The sequence below is a fragment of the Heterodontus francisci genome, unplaced genomic scaffold, assembly GCF_036365525.1.
Source record: "Heterodontus francisci isolate sHetFra1 unplaced genomic scaffold, sHetFra1.hap1 HAP1_SCAFFOLD_216, whole genome shotgun sequence".
Lineage (NCBI taxonomy): Eukaryota > Metazoa > Chordata > Chondrichthyes > Heterodontiformes > Heterodontidae > Heterodontus > Heterodontus francisci.
The window spans coordinates 1429381-1451287 of NW_027140566.1; the positions used below are offsets into that span (position 1 = coordinate 1429381).

The following is a 21907-nucleotide window of genomic DNA, read 5'->3' on the forward strand; positions in this document are numbered from 1 at the left end:
GGTGGAAAGTGAGGACAAGGGGAACCCTGTCACTGTTTTGGGAGGGAGGGGAAGGGGAGAGGGTAGAGGTGCAGGAAATGTGCCAGGCACGGTTGAGGGCCCTGTAAGCCACTGTGGTTGGAAGGACCTCCTATAAGGACTCCATTCCATTCTCCAAGATTCTCCGTCTCCAACGCATCTGCTGTGATGATGCTACCTTCCATGACAGCGTTTCTGATATGTCTTCCTTTTTCCTCAACCGAGGATTCCCCCCCCGCCACCCCCACTGCGATTTACTTGTACTTCTTTCAATGTAATGTACTGCATTCACAACAAAAACGACTTGAGAGGGTTACAGCAATGCTAACCATCAAACAAATACTCCAAATGTATGATCTCTTCAGAATATTCCTGCTTCAATAAGCCTCCTATTTCTTTATTAAGTATAGAAAATGTACCCTGATACTCCCTTCAATCATTCTCAACACCCCTTCCCACAGGAACTTCCCATGAAAGCGCAGGAGTTCCAACCACTGCCCTGTTACCTCCACCTTTCTCACCATCCAAGCCCCAAAACACTGCTTCCAAGTGAAACAACGATTTACTTGTACTGCTTACTCTTTCGGATACTGTATTTACTGTATTGACTGATCATGATGCGTCTCCTTTACATTGGCAGACCAAACACAGTGGAGGGATTACTTTGCAGAACACCTTTTTCAAGTCTGCAAGCTTTACCTTTCGCTTCCAGTTGCCTGTCATTTTCATTGTCTACTGCACTCCCACTCTGACCTCTCCCTCCTCTTTCTCCTGGACAGTTCCAATGCAGGATAATATAAGTTTGAGAAACAGCACTTCCTCTTTCCACTAGACTCTTTACAGCATTTTAGAATGAACACTGAGTTCAGCAATTTCAGATCAGATTCCCTCCCCCTTTTTTTCTTTTTTGGACGATATTTGACTTCCAATTTGCACCTCCTCTAGAAATGTGCTTTTTACTTGGCCCATTCTAACATACTTTTGCTCTGCATTGTTCGTTTTACCAGTTCATCTCTCCTGTCTTTCACCACATCACGGAGCGTTCCTTTCATTCTTTCCTTGTTACCCCCTTTCTTTAAAAAAAACTGTTAAATCTCTAAGTTCTGATGAAAGATCCACAATCTGAAAGGTTGATGCTCTTTCTGTCACCATGTATGCTGCCAGAACTGCTGAGTATTTCCAGCACATCCTGTTTTTATTACCTATATTCTTCTTTCTTTTGGGCCTCCTTATCTCGAGAGACAATGGATACGCGCCTGGAGGTGGTCAGTGGTTTGTGAAGCAGCGCCTGGAGTGGCTATAAAGGCCAATTCTGGAGTGACAGGCTCTTCCACAGGTGCTGCAGAGAAATTTGTTTGTTGGGGCTGTTGCACAGTTGGCTCTCCCCTTGCGCCTCTGTCTTTTTTCCTGCCAACTACTATATTGCAAATTGTGAAACGTGGGAGCACTTTTGCATTGAGCAGTGTCCCACATACAGTGATCAGATAACTGAGCAGAGAATCTGTTATATGAGGGTGCTGGCTGAGAGATAAATATAATCCTGGAAATTGGGAGAATTTAAATTTACATCAAAATTGTGAAATTTTCAAAGACATAGCACATTGGTGAAATAACGAATTATGCCATTCACTATAATTTTATTGCAATCGGTGTGGTGGAACTTAAAATATATCTCACACTATGTATCTTGCAACAAGTTCACAGTGTTTTCTATTAAACAGATGATCTTTGCAGAGAATTTCATGATAATTCATATTTGAACTGCCTACATTGATAACAGTTTCAATGCTCGAGCAACATTTACATTCAATGGCAGTGGTCCTGGGAGCGAGTTGCTGACTCTATAGCCCTTGAAAAATGCTCCAGATTTACCCGGAAATAGATATTATATGACGAGAAGTACTACCAACGAGTCATTGTATGCATAAATGTTTACTGGAGTGAAGCTTTGATTCATTTGTAATTTAATTCAGACCAATAAACCCACAAACACATCTCAGAATCTTACTGACAAAGGAAGCATGGGATCAGCAAAACTAGTGAATCAGAGACCTGTGGAAATAGTCAATGATGCTTGACAGCAGAGCGGTTGGTGTATTTCAGTTCAATTGACTGAGATGACTCACCCGTACAGATGACACCTGCATCGTTTTCATGGGAGAAGCTAAACTGTTCCCAGGATGAAACAGGACAATCCCACAATCGCGTCTCGTTCCCCAGACACCTGTAATTTTCCTTCCACACTGCACCAGTACCCTTTCCAAAGCGGGCTCCTCCCGGGATTGAGTTTACTGCCCCACACTGTAAGTGCTCACAGACCACTTTGGCGTCTTCCATATCAAAGTAAAGGTCACACAGCGTCCCCCACTGGTGTCCATGTAGCACCTCCACCCGACCGGAGCATCTGTCCATCCCACCAACCAATCGAAGTTCAGGTTTTCCTGTATTGAAAACAAATACAAATCCAAATAATTTCTAAATCATCCTCTGCATAGAAAGAGCAAAATAGAAAATGCGTAAAAAGAGAAGGAGAATTTTATCAACACGATTATCCAACCATACTTTACACAAATTATCTATCAAAAACAATTTGAATTACTACAGCAACACAAAAGTAAAATACTGCGGCTGTTGGAGATCTGAAATGAAACAGAAAATGCTGGAAATACTGAGCAGTGCGAGCAGCATCTGTGGAGAAAACAAGAGAGTTATGTTTCAGGTCTGTGTCCTTTCCTCACAATAATTACTACAGGACCTCTTTAAGAAGTTGGCTGAATACTCAAAAGTTAACAGTTCTTCTTTCAAACGTTAATCGATTGTTGGACTTTATCTCTTGGTACTTGGAATATAAAACTCAGAAGGATGTGATGTTTATATTGTATCTGTTGTCGCTTTTGGGCACGGTACTTCACAAAACCATCAGCTTTGGAGTTGGTGCTGGACAGAGTCACTGGAATGACAACTATGCTTCAAGCGTTACATTATGAAGACAAGTTGCATAAACTTTGTTTGCAGTAGATTGCGTTTAGAAGGATTAGACCTTATCGAGTTGACGTGTTTAAAATGTTTAAGGGGTTTGATAGATGCGCTAGAGAAGATCAAAAGAACAAATACAAAACAAGGCCATTTAGGAGCTGCTTTTCTTCATGAGGGATGTGGACATCTCTGGCAGTTATTGCTCAAATTTATTTGCCATTGAAACCGTTGTCAAGACCTTCTTCTTGAACTAAAATTGATTGCCTGGGCAATGTTCTTCTGCAAGTTCTGAGGTAGGTAGATTTCAGTCAAAGGTTTTAGGCAAAGTGTGTACCTTTAGCTGCATGTGTTACAAACAAAGTGGGCAGTGTAGAATTTGGTAATTAGTGTGTAAGACTCAAATCTAGCCTTAACATGTAGAATTTAACTTGCAATATTAAAAAGCTGCAAGGCAGTTCATGTTAGCAGTTAATCGTGCAAGTCAAGTTCGCAGTAAGCAGTCAATCAGCTGTGATTGTCCGATCTGGGGTAATTACTGTCAGCTGGAAACGGTCTAAACTGTTGCAACTTGAATGAGCCTGCAAAGGCATATAACATTAGACTTCATTGCAAGTGGGTTTGAGTGCAGGAACAGGGATGTCTTACTTCAGGGCCTTGGTGAGACCACATCTGGAGTACTGTGTGCAGTTTTGGTCTCCTTATCTGAGAAAGGATGCCCTTGCCATGGACAGAGTGCAAAGAAGATTTACTCGGCTGGTTTCTATGATGGCAGGATTTACGTTTGAGGAGAGATTGGGTCCACTGGGCCTATATTCACTAGAGTTTAGAAGAACGAGATAGAGCCACATAGAAACCTATAAAATTTGAACAGGACGAGGCAGGCTCGATGCAGGGAAGATGTTCCCGATGGCTGGGGAGTCCAGAACCAGGTGTCACAGTCTCAGGATATGGGGTATGCTATTTAGAACCGAGATGAGGAGAAATGTCTTCACTCAGTGGGTGGTGAACCTGCGGAATTCTCTACCGCAGAAGGCAGGGGAGGCCAAACAATTACATATTTTCAAGAAGGAGATGGATATCTTTCTTAATGCCAAAGGGATCAAGGGGTATGGGGACGAAACGGAAGAGGGTACTGAATTTGATGATCAAACATGTTTTTTTTAATTGCTTGGCAGGCCCGAAGGGCCGACTAGCCTACTCCTACTCCTATGTTCTATGTTTCCATTTTTAGTCTTCTAGTAAGGCATAGTGTAACCACAGATTGCAATGTTAACTGAATACATTATGAACATAGTGGGAAGTTAGAGTTTGCTCAGAGAAAGTATTCGGTGCAGAGGGGGAAAAGGAGGTTGTTTTTTAAAATTCTTTCACAGGGAGTGGATGTTTTTGGCTAGGCCAGCATTTATTACCAAACCCGAATTGCCCTTGCAAAGATGGTGGTGAGCCGCCTTCTTGTACTGCTGCAGCGCATGCGCACTCAGTACACCCACAGTGCTGTTAGGAAGGGAGTTCCAGGATTTGACCCAGCGACGGTGAAGAAACGTTGATATAGTTCCAAATCAGGATGGTGTGCGGCTTGGAGGGGAACTTGCAAATGGCGCTGTTACCATCCATCTGCTGTGCTTGTCCTTCTAAGTGGCAGATGGCATGGGTTTATAACGAAGTGCTTTGTTTTGTCTGTTCAGCTTGAGTAAGTGTGTGGAGTCACTGATTTAACACAGCACCACAGCCAGCAGCAGCAGAGCTTATTGGGAGAGGCAGACACCAGACAAATAGAGGGGAAGCAATTGTCAAGTCAGAGTATGAGGGGACGTGGATAAGTTTCAAATAAGTATTAAGTTAATTGGTGAGTGCTCAGTGTTTCGGCATTAGCTAACCAGTAAAATAGCTTTAAACCTAAAATGCATCTACAAATAATTTTAACTCTAAAATAAAGACAGACTAAGTTATGGCAGAGCAGTTATTTTTTTCAGGATATAGGATTTTGTGGATGACGCAATTATCCCGAGGGAAAATAACCGTAGTCGATGTATCCACCTGCAAACTCTCTGGCTCTGGGCCATAAAGCTGGAGTGGGAATTGGAGATACCCCAACACATACAGCAGCAAGAGGAGTATTGGACAGTTTGCTGCAGATTTCAGTCACATCTTGCAGAGAGGTGCGGGGTCAGAATGAGGTTGTTGCAGCTTCTAGTGCACAGTAATGGAAATCCAGATTTGTTGGTGAACGAGGATATGCAGAAAATGAATCTATCCAACAGGAACAATGTACTGGCTATTTGTGAGGATAAGGATGAAGACTGTCAGAAGGACAGCCAGAATGTTGACCGTGATACGTTGGAACAGGAAGCTGTGCAAAAGGTGGAGGAGTGGAGCATAATGTGATACTTTTAAGTAGTTCAGTCATTAGGGTATTAGGAGTCACAAACAGTATTTGCCCAACTTGTGCGAAGTGAGGGATATCTCAAATCAGATTGCAAGAATGCAGGGGAACTATCCAGTCGTTTTGGACCATGCAAGGACCAACAGCATAGGAAAGAAAAGGCAAGAGTTTCATTTCAGAGAGTACCTGGTGCTGAACTATAAAAGAAGATCTCAAGGATTATAATCTCTGAATTATTATACAAGCCGCTTGCACATTTGAATGGGGAGTGGGGGGTGGGGGAATAGGGAGGTCAACACGTTGTTGAAGGTGTTGATGTTGGAAAGAGGTGTTACTTTTTATGGTACCCACCACTTGTCCTGGGATATTAAATAATTGTTCTGTTGGAATGCGCTTCACCTGAACCGGGTTGGGATCAGGGTCCTAGAATAAAGGATAAATAAGGATGTTACAGGAATCTTAAACTAGTAAGTGGATGAAGGGAAGCTGGTGGGGGCTGGCTGAGGGGGTAGAGCAAAGTTGGAAATCTAACCTCAATAGGCAATACCGGGAGAGGAAAAACTAAAACATGCAATATTTGAGTAAGACAATTTTACAGCTTTACAACACTTGAATCTGCGGTGAAAACAGCTGTTGCTTCCTTGACAAAACAGTTGCTAGAAATACTGGCAGACCTCGACGTTTTGGGCAGTGTACTCTGTCCATTGTCTGGAGAAACAACTGGAACTGGTGGAAGCGATCGGTTTATATGTAGTGGAGAATGGGAATAAGGACAGGATCTTAGGTTATTACAGGTGCTTGTTCTAGCTGCTATTGGTCTGTTAATTATATTCCGTGAAAGGTCGGTACATGCCATTGTGCTTGCTGCTGTTTGGTCAGCTACAGTGTATCGTGGCAGGTCAATCCATACTATTGTTCTGGTCGTGGTATGTTGGCTGCAGAGCAGGGGATGGTGTGTCTCTTGAGGAGAGACAACCAGATATCCACTGAGGAGCAGGCCACTGTTAGGGGGACGTTGTGGTGTTTATAGATCTCCATACCTTCCCTGATGCAGTGAATGGGACAAGCCTGCCATCGTCAAGTAAACTCAACGCAATGACCACAGCATTGAATGGTCCAATTCCAAACTCACCTCATCTATTATGGACTGGCATGCAAGACACAGTAACATCATAAGTATAAAAGAAAACAAAAACATGGAAAAATAGGGAAAAGAGCCCAGATTCTCGTGAATGGCAGATATACAAAGAATAGCAAAGGGTGACAAAATAGATCGCAAGAGCTACAATACTTTTACAATAATTTCGAAAATAGTTTGTAAGTAAGAGCAATGTGGCCTCATTAAAATGACAATGGTGATATTATAAATGAAAATAAGGAAATGGCGGGAATTATACATAATTACTTTGCATCAGTATGGACATGGACGTCACTTTTCTTAAGGTTCCTTGTTGCCACAGTTGACCAAAAGCTGCCTTGACGTCGAGGACAGTCACTTTCATCTCACTTCTGGAATTCAGCTCTTTTTTCCATTTTTGGACAAAGGGTGTAATGAGGCCTGAAGCTGAGTGGTCCGACAAACCCAAACTGAGCATCAGTGAGTAGTTTATTGGTAAGTACTGCTTGATAGCGCTGTAAACAACACCTTCCATCACTTTGTTAATGATTGAGAGCAAACTGCTGGGACAGTAATTAGAAAATTGCAATTGTTACACGGCTATTTAAAGTATGTTAGCGAGGGAATCGAGGGAATTATAGATTGGTTCGCCTAACAGCTGTTGTCAGGGAATTACTAGAGTGTACATTTAAAGCTGGAGTGTCTGATCACCTTGAAAAGTTGCAGCTAATCAGAGATAGGCAACATGCATTTGTAAAAGGTAGATCATGCCTGATGAACCTGATCAATTGTTTTGTGGAGGTAACTAAAGTAGAGGGCAGGGGAAGCTCAATGGATGTTAATCAGATGGACTTCCAGAAAGCAAACAACAAAATCCCTCATAACTGATTGTTGGCTAAAGTTGCAGCTCATAGGATTTAGAGCAAATTATTGACTACTTAGGACGTGAGCTAAGTGGCAGGAGACAGACAGCAGGGATAATGGGCAGATCATCTAACGGGCAGGATGTGATGGCGCCGTCCCACAGGAACCTCTACTATTTATTAATGATTTAGATGGCTGAATAGAAAGCCTCATATAATTGACATACTCAATATTGCCATTGAAAAAAATCAACGATATTGTAATCATGCATATTTTAAGCATAAATTTGCAACAAGAAAAAAAGTAGATTAAGTGACTGCGTAAAACTATTACAATATTGGCAAGTGTGAGGTGTCCAATTTGGAATTTAAAATGTTCCAGTATTTTCGAAATGGTGAAAAAACGGAAAATAGACTTCAGGATCAAGGGCAAGGACAGAAAAAAAAACAGCAAATGGAATGCTGGGCTTTATATCTGGAGGAACGGAATACAAGGGGCTAGAAATGATGCGAAAGCCAAAAAAAAATCCTGGTCAGGTCACATCTACAGTAGTGTTCAGCTGTGTGCAAACAAAAAGTATTTTGGGCAGTTAGAACTGTGCAAGAAGTATTGTGCGACAAGAACTGATGCTGGGAGTACTATTGATCATATTTTGCATAAATGATTTCGATTCAGGAAAGGGACATACAATTACAATATTCATTAATGACATGTACTTGGGACAATGGTTAATACTAAGTCAAATTGTGATAAAATACATGACGTTAACGAAATTGTAAATGAATTCTAATGCAGATAAATGTACACTTACAGATTAGGGTAGGAAGAATGAGAACACATTTTCCTTGGACAATGATAATCTAAATTGTGTCGAGGAGCAATGGGATTCAGGGGTACAGATAGAAAAATGAATACAACAGCAATACGGGTTAACAAAGCTACAGAAAATACAAAAACATTGAGGATTATTTTCAGAGAGATACGTTGAAAGGGGAGTCATACCCAGCACAAGGAAAGATTTGCTGTTGATGGGAGTCGGTTGATTGGGTGCGAACTGGTCACTGTTTCCCTGATTTTCGAGGAAGTATGCAACAGGGCAATTTTCCACCGTATCAGTTGGATCCCAGTGCTGTAACTGTACTGGATCAGCTAGGCTCCAGTTGTTGCTAGTTTTAGAGCACTGATCTTCAGCACTGCAGCTGGAGTGTTATCGGGCCCCGAATCTTTGTTATGTGCAGTGTGCTCAGCCGCTTCTTAATGTTGTGCACTGTAAATTTAGGAATGGACCGAGAAATAGAAAGCATTTGCACAGCAGTAGCTCATTGGCATGGATTGTCACGCACTACTTCTCACCTTTTGCCAGTCTGAATAACTACCTTTAACCCACACTTTGTTGACTGTTTTGCAGCCAGTTTTCTACAGTCTGTCATGATCACCCTTCAAAGTATGCAATTAATTACCTTGAAACCACATTCACAGTTTTAGGTTTAAAAACTGGACAGAGAGCTTCTGACCAGCAAGATGCAACAGTCAGCATATAATCATAGAATGTTTACAACACAGAAGGAGGACATTCAGCCCGTTGTGTCCATGCTGGTTATCAGCAAGAGCTCCTCAGCTGGTCCTATGCTTCTGCTCTTTCCCCATAGCCATGCAAAGATTTTCTCTTCAGGTGCTTGTCCAATTCCATATTGAAAGCCACAATTGAATCTGTCTCCATCAGACTCGCAGGTAGAACATTCCAGAAGATCCTAACCACTCGCTGTGTAAATAACTTATTCCTCATGTCACGGTTGGTTCTTATCCCATCCACCTTATAACAGTGTTCTCTGGTTATTGACCTTTCTGCCAAGAGGAACACTTTCTCTCTATCTACTCTGTCTATTCCCCTCATGATTTTGAACACCTCTATCAAATTTCCACGCAGCCTTCTCTGTTCTCAGGAGAGCGACCACAGTTTCTCCAAACTATCATTGTAACTGAAGTCTTTCATCCCTTGAACCTTCCTTGTAAATCCTTTCTGCACCCATTCTATAGCATTCACATTCTTCTAATGTCCCGTGCCCTGAATTGTACACAATACGCCAGTTGAGGTGAAGCCAGTGTTCCACAAAAGTTCATAATAACTTCCTTACTTTTTTACACTATACCGCCACTTAAAAAGGCCAACATCCCATTGAATATTAACCAATTTCTCAACCTGCCCTGCTACCTTCAACGATTTGATCAAAAATACTCCCAGGTGACTGTTGGCTGCAGCCACTTTCTAATTGTACCCTTGAAAAGAGACTGGCAGCAAGCATTAAAAGAAATCCCAAAGTATTCTATAGACAGAGAAATAGTAAAGGGGTGGTAAAAGGAGGAGTGGGGTCGATGAGGGATCAGAAAGAGGATTTACATATGGAGGTAGCGGGTATAGTTCAGGTATTATCTAAATTCTCTGCGCCTGTCTTTGCCAAGGAAGAAGATGCACCCCGGGCAATGGTTACAGAGGAGGTAATTCAGATACTGGAGGGGTTTAAATTAATAAAGAGGATGTATCAGATATACCCTGTTAATAAGAACATACGTATGAACATACAAATTAGGAGCAGGAGGTGGACACTCGACTCGTCGAGCCTGCTACACCATTCAATACGTTCATGGCTGAACTGATTACTCCACATTTCCACTGATCCCCGATAACCTTCCACCCTCTTGGTTATCAAGAATCTACCTACCTCTGCCTTAAAAAAATTCAAACACTCTGCTTCCACTGCCTTTTGAGGAAGAGAATTCCAAAGAGTCACAACCCACTGAGAAAAAAATTCTCCTCATCTCTGTCTTAAATGGGCGACCCTTATTTTTAAACAGTGACTCCTAGTTCTAGCTTCTCCCACAAGGGGAAACATATTTTCCACAACCACCCTGTCAAGACCTTTCAGGATATTATATGCTACAATCATGTCGCCTCTTCCTCTTGTAAATTCCAGCGGAAGCAAGCCGAGCCTGTCAAATCTTTCCTCGCATAGCAGGTCACCCATTCCAGATATTAGACCAGTAAACCTTCTCTGTACTGCCTCCAACGCATTTACATCAGTCCTTAAATAAGGAGACAAGTATAGTACACAATATTCCAGATGTGGTCTCACCAATACACTGTGTCTCTGAAGCATAGCCTCCCTACTTTTGTATTCAATTCCACTCGCGATAAATGATGACATTTTCCTAGCTTTTTTAATTACTTGTTGTACCTGCATACTAACGTTTTGCGTTTCATACACTAAGACGCCCATATCTCTCTGTATCTCAGAGCTCTGCAACCTCTCACCATTTAGATAATATGCTTCCCTTCTATTCATACTCCCAAAGTGGACAATTTCCCAGTTTCCTACATTATAATCCATTTGCCAGGTCTTTGCCCACTCACTTAACCTATCTATATCCCTTTGCAGACTCCTTATGTCCTCTTCTCAAGTTACATTCTTACCTATCTTTGTGTCATTCGCAAATTTAGCAAGCATACCGTCGGTCCCTGCATCTAAGTCATTTCTGTAAATTGTGAAACGTTGAGGCCCCAGCACAGATCCCTATGGCACACCACTCATTACTTCTTGTCAACCAAAAAAATGACCCATTTATGCCTACTCTATGTTTCCTGTGAACGAACCAATCTTCCATCCATGTTAATACGTTACCCCCTACACCATGAACTTTTATTTTATGCAATAGCCTTTGATGTGGCACCTTCTCAAATGCCTTCTGGAAATCTAAGTACAATACATCGACCAGTTCCCCTTTACCAACAGCACATGTAACTCCCTCAAAGAACTCCAATCAATTGGTTACACATGACCTGCCTTTCACAAATCCATGTTGACTATGCCTGATTACCTTGAATGTTTCTAAATTCCCTGCGATAACATCTTTAATAATAGCTTGTAACATTTTCCCTAAGGCAGGTATTAAACTAATTGGCCTATAGTTTCTTGCTTGCTGTTTCCCTCCCTTTCTGTCTAAAGGAGTTGCATTCGCTATTTTCCAATCTAAATTAACCTTCCCCGAATCTAGGGAACGTTGGAAAATTAAAATTAACGCATCAACTACCTCACTTGCTACTTCTTTTAACACCTTAGGATGAAGTACATCAGGTCCTGGGGACTTGTCAGCCTGCAGCTCCAACAATTTGCTCAGTTCCTTTTCCCTGGTGTTTGCAATCTTCTTGAGTTACTCCCTCCCTTCCATTTCCTGACTTACAGCTAAAACTGGGATGTTACTTTTATCTTCAATAGTGAAGACCGATGCCAAACATCTGTTCAATACATCTGTCATCTCCTTATTTTCCATTATTAATTCCCCAGACTCACATTTAATAAGTTCAACGCTCACTTTGTTACTTCTTTTCTTTTCTTTTTTTTAAATGTATATATATATATATATATATATAAACTCTTACTATCGCTCCTTATATATCTATCTAGCCTTCTCTCGTCCTCTAATGTTACCTGCCTTATCAATCTTTTCGTCATCCTTTGGTTTTTTAAAAAATTCTGTCCAGTCTTTTGACCTGCCTCCCATTTTTGCGCAATTATAGGCTATTTCTTGAAGTTTGATACGACCTTTGGCTGTTTTACTTAACCACGGATGGTGGGACACACTCTTGGAATGTTTCTTTCCCGTTGAAATATGTGAAATTGTGTGAATATCTGAAATACTCCCTTAACTGTCTGCCAATGCATTTCTATTGACCTATCCCTTAACCGGATTTGCCAGTTCACTTTAGCTAGCTCTGCATTCATGTCCTCATAATTGCCCTGATTTAAGTTTAAAATATTAGTCTTGGACCCACTCTACTCTCCCTCAAACTGAATGTAAAATTCAATCATATCATGATCGCTGCTACCAAGGGGCGCCTTAACTATGTGGTCATTAATTATTCCTACCTCATTGCGCAATACCAGGTCGAGTACAGCCTACTCTCTGGTTGGCTCCACAAGTTATTGTTCCAAGAAATTATCCCGAAAATATTCCATGCAGTCCTCATCTAGGCTATCTCTGCCCATCTGATTTTCCCAGTCTAAATGTAGGCGAAAATCCGCCCCTAATTATCACTGTACCTTTCTGACAGGCTGCCATTATTTATTCATTTATACCCCCTCCCACAGTGTGGTTAATGTTAGGTGGCCGAGACACCACTTCTGACAAGTGACTTCTTGCCTGAATTATTTTTCATCTCTACCCGAACAGCTTCTACATCCTGGTCTCCTGAACCTAGGTCATCGCTCACCATTGTGCTAATACCATCATTAATTAACAGAGCTACCCCTCCACCTATTCCTAGCTTCCTGCCCTTCCTAAATGCCATGTATCCTTCAATATTCAGGTCCCAGTCTATATATATAAATGAACTAAACCTTGGTGTACAGGGCACAATTTCAAAGCTTGCAGATGATACAAAACTTGGAAGCATAGTGAATAGTGAGGAGGATAGTGCAGATCTGCAAAAGGACTTTGACAAGTTGGTGAAACGGGCAGACAGTTGGCGGATGAAGTTCAATGCAGAGAAATGCGAAGTGTTTCATTTTGGTCGGAATAACATGGAGATAAAATATAAAATGAAGGGTTCAATTCTAAAGGGGTAACAGGAGCAGAGGGACCTTGGTTCAATCGTGCATAAGTCATTGACGGTGGCAGGCTAGGTCGAGAGAGCGTTTAATACAGCGTACACTGTCCTGGACATCATAAATAAGTGCATAGAATACAAGAGCAAGGGAGTAATATTGCAGTTGTAGAAGACGCTAGTTCGGCCTCAGATGGAGAATTGCATCCAGTTCTAGGCGCCACACTTGAGGAAAGATATGAGGGCATTGAAGAGAGTAACGAGACTTTTCATGGAAATTATTCCAGGGATGAGGAATTTCAGTTATGAAGATAGATTGGAGAAGTTAGGACTGTTTTCCTTGGAGAAGAGAAGGCGGAGAGGTAATTTGATAGAGCTATTCATAATAATGAGGGTTATGGACAGTGAAGCTGGAAGGAAACTGCTTCTACTGGTGAAAGGATCGAGAATAAGAGGGCACCAAGTTAAAGTATTTGGTGAAAGAAGCTAAAGTGACATGAGGAAAATCTTTTTCATGCAGCGAGTGGTTCAGATCTGGAATGATTGTCTGAGATCGTGGCAGAAGCTGCTTCAATTGTAGCATTCAAAAGGGAATTAGACAGTTATATGAAATGGAAGAATGTGCAGAGTGATGGACAGACGGCAGGGGAATGGAAATGAGTGAACTTCTCTTTCAGAGAGCCCATGCAGACATGAAGGGCCGCATAGCCCCCTTCTGCACTGTAACAGTTCAGTGATTCTGTGATATTGCCTCTCCTCCGTGTTCCAACCAGAATGTATCAGTTCACAGTTCTCTGCGTTAAATTTCATCTGCCACCCGTCCGCCCATTTCACCAGCCTTTCTTTATCCTCTTGAAGGATATCAATATCCTCCTTACAGTAACTGGCCATGAATTCAGGAAAACTCGCCGCTTTTCTTCGAATAGTTCAACTGTGTTGAGTTTAATCGTTGCAACTGCTTCCTGAATTATCTTAGCTCTTTTGTTTAATATTCTGCGAATTTCACTTTCTCAATATTTAAATGGCAATGCGCAGGCAGCCGTGGGATGTTACAGAGCTGTTTCCTCTTGTGATACCCACAATAACTGCGGACCCATTACTTTGGCTCCCCGAGGCAGAGAAACCTGCCTCCCTCCCTCCTCTGCTCCCCAGTCTCAGCTTCACAATCTGTGTAATATATCAGATCTGAGGCCAAGCGATCATTGCGGGTGGACAGCCGGGCTGACAGTACATGCCCGGTAGCGGCAGCTGGGTTGATGAATGGAGAGTTGGATTGAGATTGTGACATTTCCAGCGGTTCAGATCATTCACTGCGGCTTTAAGGAAAATCTCAATACAAACTGCTCTGTCTGTATTGTAAGTATGCTGAGTATCAGATATTTGTTGCTCCCGGTGGAGAATGTTTCTTCAATATAGTACTAATGATATTATTTTAAATAGTGATCCGAATATTAACATTAATTCCAACCGGAGTTTAATGGAATTATTATCATCTGACTTTCCGGGTAGGGACCATCCCGGATTGCTTTACTTTCACTTCTTCCTGGATTCATTAGCTGCGGCGGGAGATGAGAAACTGAGAAAGGATTTTACCTGAGCAGATGACGCCAGCATCATAGACGTGTGACCAGGAATAGTGATCCCATTGATATGATTTGCAGTCCCGCAGAGCAGCCTCAGTCCCGCTGCACTCTACTTCATCCGTCACAACGGGTCCGGACCCTTCCCCAAAGTGAGCTTTACCCGGTGCAGAGACCGCGGTCCCGCAACCCAGCTCCCGACACACAACAGCAGCGTCCAGCAGGTCCCAGTAGGAATCCCACACAGTCCCCCACTGTCCCCTGTAGTGAATCTCCACTCTCCCAGCGCACCGACTGCCACCATTCACTAATCTCAGCTTCACCTTCTCTGTAAAAGATCAGAAATATTATCAAGCGTTCATATTGCGTTAAACCCACAGATTCCCAGCGCACGTACCCTCCCCATTAACCAGGCATGAATTGATAGGAACATCCGTCTACATTCAGAACCCTAATAAAACCCGGTGGAAATATTACACATGATAAAAAAGAAACGGTAATACTAATACACAGTGCAAAGGAGCAGGGAGCCGGGAGACAGCCGGATATTCCCACCAACACAACGGCTCCAAAGGGAACGGGGTGTGTTCAGGCTCAGAATATATTTAATCTGCAGAAGTGGGGAGAGGAGCGTGGCTGTAATTATCACATTGTTACGTTTTCAGTACTGATTGGGCGAACACAGTGAGATACCAGCAACAGGGAAGAGCAGAGGAAATTTCCGCCACAACCACCACAGCCAATAAAGACAGGGCTGGATGGTCATGTGAACTGGAGATCACGTCAGATTGGTGAGGTGGACCTTTGGACCGGCAACAGTGTGAGTGGAGCTGATCCTTCACACTCTGCTCTTCAGAGACCCTCAGTTATTGTCCCTCCACATGAAGGCAGCAGCCATCTCTCAGCTGGAATTAAAGATCTTTACTAACACAATGAGGGACACACTCCCTTTCTGACTAGCAACCGGGCAGCGGGTTAATCCGTGATCACAAAAAGTACTGAGAGTGTCGTCCAAGCTTAACATTTAATGGGATAGATCAGAGCAGAGAGATAGCAGATAGTGTGGAAATAAAGGGCGATTACCTGACGGGTCAGCCTGACTGTTCCCTGGTCTGCCTGAAATGAGAAATTGACAATTAGAGTTCACTGGGACAAGAAATGAATGAAAATGTCAGAAAGCAAAAACACGAATACAACGAACTGCAGGGTGATTATTCCCGTGCCTTTGCTGAATAAATTATATTAGGATCTGTGATTTCATTTTTTAAAACAGAAAATACAGTTTCTGCAACAAATTAATATTGGTAATGGGCCAAAATGTATCCAGCATTGTTTTCACATATACACACACTGACACTCGGATACACTCTCCCATTGTGGTGACGGTGGGTGGTCTTTATGTATTACCAGTGTGAAGGTGCTCTGAGAAGGCAGTGGTGATGGTCCTCTCCCTTATAGAATCTTACAATGGAACAGCACAGAGGGATGCCATTCGGCCCATGCTGCCGATGCTGTCTCTTTGTAAGAGCTGTCTAATTTGTCCCACTCATTTTCCCCTTCGCCCTGTAAATTTGTGCTGATGGTGCTCTGACCATTGATGACCCGTGTGTAGGTGCCGTGAGAAGAGGGTGGTGATGGATCTGCTTTTAAACTCTCAGTGAATTGAGCATTCCGATCGAAAGTTCGAGAAGGAATGGGAACATTTAAATTAAATTAAAGATTTTCCGATCTTGTGGTAAATTTTGATGCCTTTTAATTTACTGCAAAGTCTACCACCTGTAACTTTCAAAGTTTCTATAAAGGTGTAATTGGGCCTTTCTGCTGTTCAATAAAATATATAGCTTCCTCAAACAAAACAAAACAAGATGAATGGTCTGTCAGTCTCCTAACTCGGTGCTGACTGTTTCATCCTAAGTTCCTGCGGTTCTGATTCTCTTGCAAACTGCCCTCGCCGACGTGCCATATTCTTTTACCAGTTAATGATGCTCGATCAATGGTCCTCCCGTTTACTGGTAAGCTTTTTAAAAATGCAGTCAGTCCGTTGACCTGTATCCAATCTCCCTGATGATAATGTGTCTCACAGATTTCCAGGTGTTTTTCTATTCACAACATGATATACAATAGACGGTGTGTTGACCTGCTCCCCATCTCCCAGTTGATAATATATCTCCCATGTACGCTTGTCTCTTTATATACTCTGCTGATATATTATAGACAACGTGATACCGATTGCTGTCCTCAGCTGTGCTTACCGAGTAATCTGGAATGAGTTACTGTTTCCCAACTGTAATCTCACTGGTCTCTTTATGCTCCGAGTTATGCAATGTAAATAGTGTGTGACTTCATCCCAGTCATGGAGCCTCAGCATTCCTGCCAACTTTCCCTGATAATAGTGTGCTCGCACAAATTCCCCTTTCCCAGTGACCAACCTCAGTGCTTCTATCGGGTCCGTGAATCCTCTTCAATCCACTCAGTCTTTTATTGTACACTTCCTGCATTTACCATTTCAGCCTGTATCCACACATGCTACGCTGGATTTTTTTTCCTGATAATCCAGTGGTTCAAGGAGTAAACTGATGCACACCTTCTTAGGGAAACTAGGGATGGACAATACACTGGTGCAGAACAATATCGCCAAAATGACGACATTGGTTCAGGAAACCACCCCGCCATCACCTCTGGCTAAGTAGGTTTGTTCAGTAAATTTCACCTGGCTAGCGAGCTCAGGACCCGAAAATGAATCTAAACAATCTGTTACCGAGACTCCCATGCTTGCCTATTCATCAAGTTTATCTCTTGCGGTCTCAGAGAAATGATCATTCGTTCCCATTTCTCAATCATTACTATGTTTCCATTTATCTACAGTACTCCTCATATCTGCTGAGTCCTCCATTCACTCTCATTTGCTTCCTCACAATTTCTAACTGCTCTCATTGTTGTTCTTGAAAAAGTTTGAATGCATTTCTTTTTGAACCGTGATCCGAATCACCTCTATATACAGGGAATATACCCACTATTTTCACACTCTTCTGGTCGGCCTCCTCCCCCAGGTAAACGTCAACTCAGCTAAAACTCTGCCGCTGCTGCTGTTATCTTGGCACGGACAGTCTCGTTCACCCATTTTCCTTGCTCTCACTGTCTATGACGACTCTCGCTTCCCAACACCTCTGATTTCATTAGTCGCACCGTTACATTCCTGATGTTTGGACTAATGGTTTTGGTGCCAAACATAAGTTATTTTAATATTTTATACTTACATTAACTTGCTATTGAACCGGATTGCCACAACGAGTAATAAAGAAACATTAATTATAAAAAAATAATAAACTCAGAGGAGGTGAACTGAAACGGGACAAACGTGGGATATTGAAAGCCCAGAATTTAACCTCTTGAATGAGTTACAATACGAGGGACAGCGGTGGTTTAGGGGTTGCAATATACAGTCAATACAGAGAGTTTATAAGTACATGATTCTCGTGGCAAATTATTAGGTGGGTCAAGATTCTAAATGATTATGTTATCGCAAACGACTTTAGGCCCAATTTGAACAACTTTCGCAATTAAGTGAGCTCTTGTGGATTTCAGAAACAAATTAATTGATAAAATTGCAGTTATTGTAGGTTAAAACCTCAAATCCGGATTCTGTGTGCTAACAGCATTATCAGTAACTTTTAACAAGCTATGTCTACAAGGCATGAGCTAGTGCCTGAAGAAACGTTACCGCAGTTGGAAATAACCAAAGACACATCAGAAATTGGCTAGCTGAAAGAAGACAGAGGGTGGTGATTGATGGCAAATGTTCATCCTGGAGTTTAGTTACTAGTGGTGTACCACAAGGATCTGTTTTGGGGCCACTGCTGTTTGTCATTTTTATAAATGACCTGGATGAGGATGTGGAAGGGTGGGTTAGTAAATTTGCAGATGACACGGAGGTCGGTGGAGTTGTGGATAGTGCTGAAGGATGTTGTAGGGTACAGCGGGACATAGATAGGCTGCAGAGCTGGGCTGAGAGATGGCAAATGGAGTTTAATGCGGAAAAGTGTGAGGTGATTCACTTTGGAAGGAGTAACAGGAATGCAGAGTACTGGGCTAATGGGAAGATTCTTGGTAGTGTAGATGAGCAGAGAGATCTTGGTGTCCAGGGACATAAATCCCTGAAAGTTGCTACCCAGGTTAATAGGGCTGTTAAGAAGGCATATGGTGTGTTAGCTTTTATTAGGAGGGGGATTGAGTTTCGGAGCCACGAGGTCATGCTGCAGCTGCACAAAACTCTGGTGCGGCCGCACCTGGAGTATTGCATGCAGTTCTGGTCACCGCATTATAGGAAGGATGTGGAAGCTTTGGAAAGGGTGCAGAGGAGTTTTGCTAGGATGTTGCCTGGTATGGAGGGAATGTCTTACGAGGAAAGGCTGAGGGACTTGAGGTTGTTTTCGTTAGAGAGAAGGAGGAGGAGAGGTGACTTAATAGAGACATATAAGATAATCAGAGGGTTAGATAGAGTGGATAGTGAGAGCCTTTTTCCTCGGATGGTGATGGCAAACTCGAGGGGACATAGCTTTAAGTTGTGGGGTGATAGATATAGGACAGATGTCACAGGTAGTTTCTTTACTCAGAGAGTAGTAGGGGCGTGGAACGCCCTGCCTGCAATAGTAGTAGACTCGCCAACTTTAAGGGCATTTAAGTGGTCATTGGATAGACATATGGATGAAAATGGAATAGTTTAGGTCAGATGGTTTCACAGGTCGGCGCAACATCGAGGGCCGAAGGGCCTGTACTGCGCTGTATTGTTCTATGTTCTATGTTCTAAACATCTACAATACCGATATTAATTGTCCTGGGCATTGTCTGTTGAATTGAAATATGCAAGCGAATTCAGGGGTTGTTCCGCAAAGTATGGGACATGTGGAAGGACATTGAAGCATTTAATAGGAGTAGGATTAAGCCATACTACCTACCCAGGCTGCTCCGCCGTTCAATAAGATCATGGCTGATCTACTGCCCCAGATCCACTTTCCCACCTTTCCCCAGAGATTGGGAAACAACTCCGGATCTTTCATTAAACACTGCATCGCACCATATAAAAAGTATGGGACATGTGGAAAGAGATTCCGAAACACGTCTGGATGTTAAATACAGCATCAAATGTCGGAATCATGTGGAATAATAGTGAGAATCACTAATTACTACACAACACCGTTCACATAAATGGATGAAATAGAAAACATGATTTGATGTCAAAAGGCATAGTTTTGAAGATTGTCGGTGACTAAATACAACTGTTCTAACAGCGAATCCCCCTGAAAGCAGTAGCATCTTTTCTGGAGGGTGTAAATGATAATTCTATTAATAATCAGTAAAAATGAAGCAATATTGCTTCCAGCTCCAGTTAATATATTACACAACTTTTATTGTCATTTCTGAATATTACAAATGCTGTACACCTATTTCATCTAATTCTCTGTATCACAGGGCACTCCACTGAGAAATCCAGGCGACAATTTGGGATGAGTGCACTAGATACAGATCCCAGTATTCTGTTGTTTTGACTCCCATACACTCGATTGCAACACTGACTACTTTCTACTTCCAGGAGTCTCCGTTATAAATGCCTGATTAGAATTTTAACTCCAGTCTTTTGCATCTGTACGAGCGCCATAGGAAACAACATAAAACCAACCCTTGCCGCATTTATGTTCAATTTTGGTAACAAAACTAAATTTAACTCAAATTTCCTCTGGAAAAGCAATTGCATGTTAATCAGATGAAAAATATTAGATCCGTTTTTACTGTATGTGACAAAAATGGACAGCAGTTCCCTATTTGAAGTTGATACACTTAAAATCAAAAATGACTAAATGTATTAAATTATAAATTTACATATTAAGGAAGCTGTTTCAATATTCACTTTATACGATCTCAATAAATGACAAATTAAAATAAATATGCACATTTGCTATAAATTGATTTTGATCAGCGGCCGATTGCTAAAAAAAGATTCAGGGAGTCTTCTACATTCCATACTTTATCTCCGTTCTATGGTTTGTAGAAAATATTCTTAAATTACCTTCAAAATCAGCATTTTACAATACAATCCCTTTCACAAAAACAAAAGAAAATTCATCATGGAAGTATCCAATAACATTAAGGGTGGGTTTCCCAGTCGTGAACCAGCATTTGTTGTCGACAGACATTAACAAATGTAACCAAACCCGCTCTGAAAACAGTGACAAACTGAATCGAATCATCGACCGAAAAACTCTGCAACAATATCGAGCAGGTGGAAGGAGACTATTCATGATATCTCAAGAAACACTTCACGATGCTAAACATCAAAGGAGCATGTGGAAGGAGACTTTGTCACATTAATTATTACTTGACGCTGCACATATGAATATGTGAAGTAAGTTGAGAATTTCCAATACAAAGTTCAAAATTTTCAAGGTCATCATTAAGTAAATAATAATAAATGGAAAATCCTCCGGAGATTTTGGAATATTCGGTAACATTATCTTTTGGAGAGGCACTTCACAATTACAGTAATAATGAATGCTCATTGAAATAATATTGGTTCTGCCTCTCGTTAATATATTATACAATATTTATGGATCATGTACCACATTCTAACGTGGAACAAACTATTGAAATTATTTCAGCTCCATTCAGTATACCACACAGGGTCAGACAGCAATTCTGCTGTAAAAAACTGGGACAGAAATTCCCGTGTGGGTTCAGTCAGCAGTAGATTTAGCTTTGACTACTGTTCTCTCATCCCAGCATTACCATCGACCCCAGACCCCAAACTGCGAGGCCTTCTACTCTCACAGTGATCACGTTCCACTGCTAGATTGCTATGTTTAAATTATCTGCTTAGAATTTCCACTCCAGTCAGTTGTATCGGTACAAGAGCTTTTGAGGACCAAATAAAACAAATTGCCAAGGTATTAGTTCACAATTTTGGATTTAAATCAAAGTTCCGCACATGTACCACCTGGGAATTTAGAAGACGTGTTAATCAGATGGAAGATATTATAAAACAATGTTTTCTGAAAGCGGAAGAATGGATAATTGCTCCCTATTTAATATTGATGGAATGTAAACTCAAACCAACAGACCAAGATCCGTATTCAATGTGAATTCTACAAATGAGATAAACTATTTCAATATTCGCTTCATATGATAGCAAAGAATAACATTGTTTTTTTGTCATAAAACATGCCTGCTTTTTAAAAGTTATTCTGAGCAACTGGCGATTGGAGAAAAGGATAAGGGAGTCAAGTGCAATTCATTGTTTATCTTTTCTGTGACTTGAATAAAATGTTATTTAAATAATCCACAAAATTGGGTTTTACTATCCAATTTATTAATACTCA

General features: G+C 41.6%; 1 protein-coding gene across 1 annotated transcript in view; it reads right to left on the bottom strand.

The window, feature by feature from the left end:
- LOC137360159 (deleted in malignant brain tumors 1 protein-like) overlaps window positions 1-21907 on the bottom strand; it is a 29231-nt gene that overhangs the window by 5338 nt on the left and 1986 nt on the right. The window contains exons 2-4 of the mRNA XM_068025708.1: window positions 15621-15653; window positions 14551-14865; window positions 2145-2459 (exon numbers count right to left, since the gene is read on the bottom strand). Coding sequence (XP_067881809.1) covers window positions 2145-2459; window positions 14551-14865; window positions 15621-15653 — 663 coding nt within the window. The remainder of the gene's footprint in view (window positions 1-2144; window positions 2460-14550; window positions 14866-15620; window positions 15654-21907) is intronic.